At 38.8% G+C, this 3,316-nt stretch overlaps 1 protein-coding gene across 2 annotated transcripts in view; it reads left to right on the top strand.

The window, feature by feature from the left end:
* The first annotated feature begins 573 nt into the window (after window positions 1–573).
* The window catches only part of Exo84 (exocyst 84), a 38,506-nt gene continuing 35,763 nt past the window's right edge, over window positions 574–3,316 (top strand). For both annotated transcript variants that reach the window (XM_045749406.2, XM_069332205.1), the window contains exon 1: window positions 574–733. In XM_045749406.2, coding sequence (XP_045605362.1) covers window positions 679–733 — 55 coding nt within the window. In that variant the 5' untranslated portion in view covers window positions 574–678. The remainder of the gene's footprint in view (window positions 734–3,316) is intronic.

Genomic DNA, 3,316 nt, shown 5'->3' with positions numbered 1-3,316 from the left:
CACTTGGAGCGCCGCCCTGCTCCTTATTGTCCTAATTGCATTGTCCCTCTTACGGTCGTGCATGTCCTTCTTGAATGTCCTGACTTCCAGGACGAGCGTATGTCTTGCTTTCCAACCGCCCCTTGCGGTCAGCTGTCCCTCAATAGAATTCTTGGTGACTCGGATACTTTTGATATCGTTCGCCTTATGCATTTTTGTTCTCGTATTGGCATCCTTGGTGATATTTAGCGCCCTCTGATTATTCCGCACATTTGATGGTGCTACATAGCCTTCCCAGTTTGGTGCCTTCTTTTGATAATTACTTACTTGTGTAGGATGTGATCCAGGGGCCAGATTCACAAAGCAGTTACGCAAGCACTTACGAACCTGTACATCATTCTTCAATCTTTGACGGCTTTGGTTACATTTATTAAGCAGTTTACAAGCATGTAAACTTCCCAATCAACTGTTGTTATTGTTATAAACAGCCTCCTGGTGCTTCCGAGCTCATTAACTCTTTAATAATTGTAAACAAAGCCGCCAAAGATTGAGAAAAGATGTAGAGGTTCGTAAGTGCTTGCGTAACTGCTTCGTGAATCTGGCCCCAGCCCAACATGGGCTGGTGACGAGCCTCCAACTTAGCGCAGCAGTGTGGCTCTTGCCAGCCCTGACGTCACAGTAAACACTGAACCACTAAACATGACGGACTTGTTAGTGAAAAAACTGACAGCTGAGGACTTTAATGCTGAAAGATGTGAGTAAAACGCATCGTTTGTATTAATTATATTTTGCAGGAATAATTGTGGAAAGGACCATGCATGGTAGGAAGTGGTGAAGTATATGAGGGCAGGATGTTGGGTTTCCGCCCCCTGGGTTGGGCGAGATAAAAGTCACAAGTTATTTATTTTTTTTTATTAACACAGTTGGGTATATTTGAATTTATGCAGCTACCCTAAACTATATGACGAGGCGAAGTGCGTCAAGAACTAGCTACTTGGTACAAAAAAAAATCCCCATCACACAGGATGGTTAATCATTCAGGGACACATTCCATTCCAACCCAACCCAATCCAACAATATAAAAAGAAAAGCTACAGTTAGAAAGCAGACTTTGTTGTGATGCCTGTATAATAACTGTACCCTCTTAGGCATATAACCTAGTCTCGAAAGAATTTTTAAATCCTGCGTGTACTAGTGGCCGATCCGTCTAATTACCACAAGCTACACAAGCTTCACAAAGCTTCCTGGCAATACGTTAGTAATGAATAAATATGATATATTTACTCATTATAATGTTGGTGCTGAATGTACAACACGAAAAAACATAATTTTAATCTGAAAAAGTATCTTTTTATAAAGAAATTAGACGAAAATAGAGAGCTGGTGACTCCAAATTAAGTCGACGATCCAAGCGTCGGTTAGGTTAGGTTACGTTTGGTTTGGTTAAGTTAGGTCAGCCTAACCTAACATATCATATTTATCATTACTAACGTATTGCCAGGAAGCTTTGTGAAGCTTGTGTAGCTTGTGGTAGCTTGCCGTAGTTAGACGGACTCCTAGTGGCTTTACAAGAATGTAAACACCATCAAATCAAATCAAATCAAATCAAATGTTTATTTAGGTAAGGTACATACATACAAGAGATTTTACAAAGAGTGATGGATTTATAGATAGGGCTAGTACATACAATGCCTAAAGCCACTACAATATTACGCAAAGCGTTTCGGGCATGAAAAACTTAAATGACTAAAGCTTAATACTAATTGAGCATAAAGAATAAAATGAGTTGAGAACAAATAAAAAAAAAAGAGATAAAAAAGGGGGGAACATGGCTGAAAAAGCAGCACAAATACAATTCTGTCGACAAACAGTGCCCTTTAAAAAAAAAAATAGACATTGGTTGACAATAGAGGGGTAAGGTAGGTTACAGGGAATTTATTAGGTATAGCTTCGTTTTTAACTTAAACTGGTTGAGAGAGGTACAGTCTTTAACATGGTTGGGAAGGTCATTCCACATTCTGGGTCCCTTGATTTGTAGAGCATTTCTAATTTGATTAAGTCGTACTCTAGGAATATCAAAACTGTATTTATTTCTGGTGTGGTGCTCATGAGTTCTGTTACAACCTTCTATGAAGCTTTTGAGGTCAGGATTGGCATTACAGTTCAGCGTTTTATATATGTATAATACACATGAGAGAATGTGCAGTGACTTAATATCTAACATATTCAGAGATTTGAGTAGGGGTACCGAGTGATGTCTGGGGCCAGAGTTGGATATTGTCCTAATAGCAGCTTTGTGTTGAGTAATTAGAGGATGTAAATGATTTTGGGTAGTAGAACCCCAAGCACAAATACCATAGTTGAGATATGGATAGATGAGGGAGTAATAGAGAGTCACCAGGGCAGAGCGGGGTACATAATATCTGATCTTAGAAAGAATGCCAACAGTTTTTGAAACTTTTTTTGATATATTTAGAATGTGTCCTTGGAAATTCAGCTTGTGGTCAATGAGAATGCCAAGGAATTTGCCATCTAATTTGTTACAAATTTGGGTATTGTTTATTTTGAGATTTATTTGATTAGAGGATTTATTGCCAAACAGAATATAGAAAGTTTTGTCAATGTTAAGGGTGAGTTTGTTGGCAGTTAGCCAAAGATGGACTTTATTTAGTTCAATATTTACTGTGGCATATAGAGCAAGGGGGTCAGGACTGGAGTAAATGAAGGTTGTGTCGTCAGCAAATAGAATTGGTTTGAGGTGTTGGGAGGCATTTGGAAGGTCATTAATGTAGATGAGAAAGAGGAGAGGGCCAAGAATGCTGCCCTGAGGAACACCAATGTTGATGGGTAGGGTGGGAGAAATTGAATTATTCACAGAAACATACTGGAGCCTGTCAGTAAGGTAGGATTTGAGGTATTGCAGGGAGTGTCCTCTGACTCCATAATGATGTAATTTAAGAAGAAGGTTTTGGTGGTATGTAACCATGCTATGTATCCTCACAAACCCAATGTACCTTCTTGTTTGTTTGTGTGTGTGTGTGTGTGTGTGTATATATATATATATGTCGTACCTAGTAGCCAGAACTCACTTCTCAGCCTACTATGCAAGGCCAGATTTGCCTAATAAGCCTAGTTTTAATGAATTAATGTTTTTTCGACTACCTAACCTACCTAACCTAACCTACCGTTTTTGGCTACCTAACCTAACCTAACCTATAAAGATAGGTTAGGTTAGGTTAGGTAGGGTTGGTTAGGTTCGGTCATATATCTACGTTAATTTTAACTCCAATAAAAAAAAATTACCTCATACATAATGAAATGGGTAGCTTTATCATTT

The sequence above is a fragment of the Procambarus clarkii genome, chromosome 27 (genome assembly GCF_040958095.1).
Source record: "Procambarus clarkii isolate CNS0578487 chromosome 27, FALCON_Pclarkii_2.0, whole genome shotgun sequence".
NCBI lineage: Eukaryota > Metazoa > Arthropoda > Malacostraca > Decapoda > Cambaridae > Procambarus > Procambarus clarkii.
The sequence above is the reverse complement of the archived record's forward strand: the minus strand, read 5'-3'. Positions and strand labels throughout refer to the sequence as shown.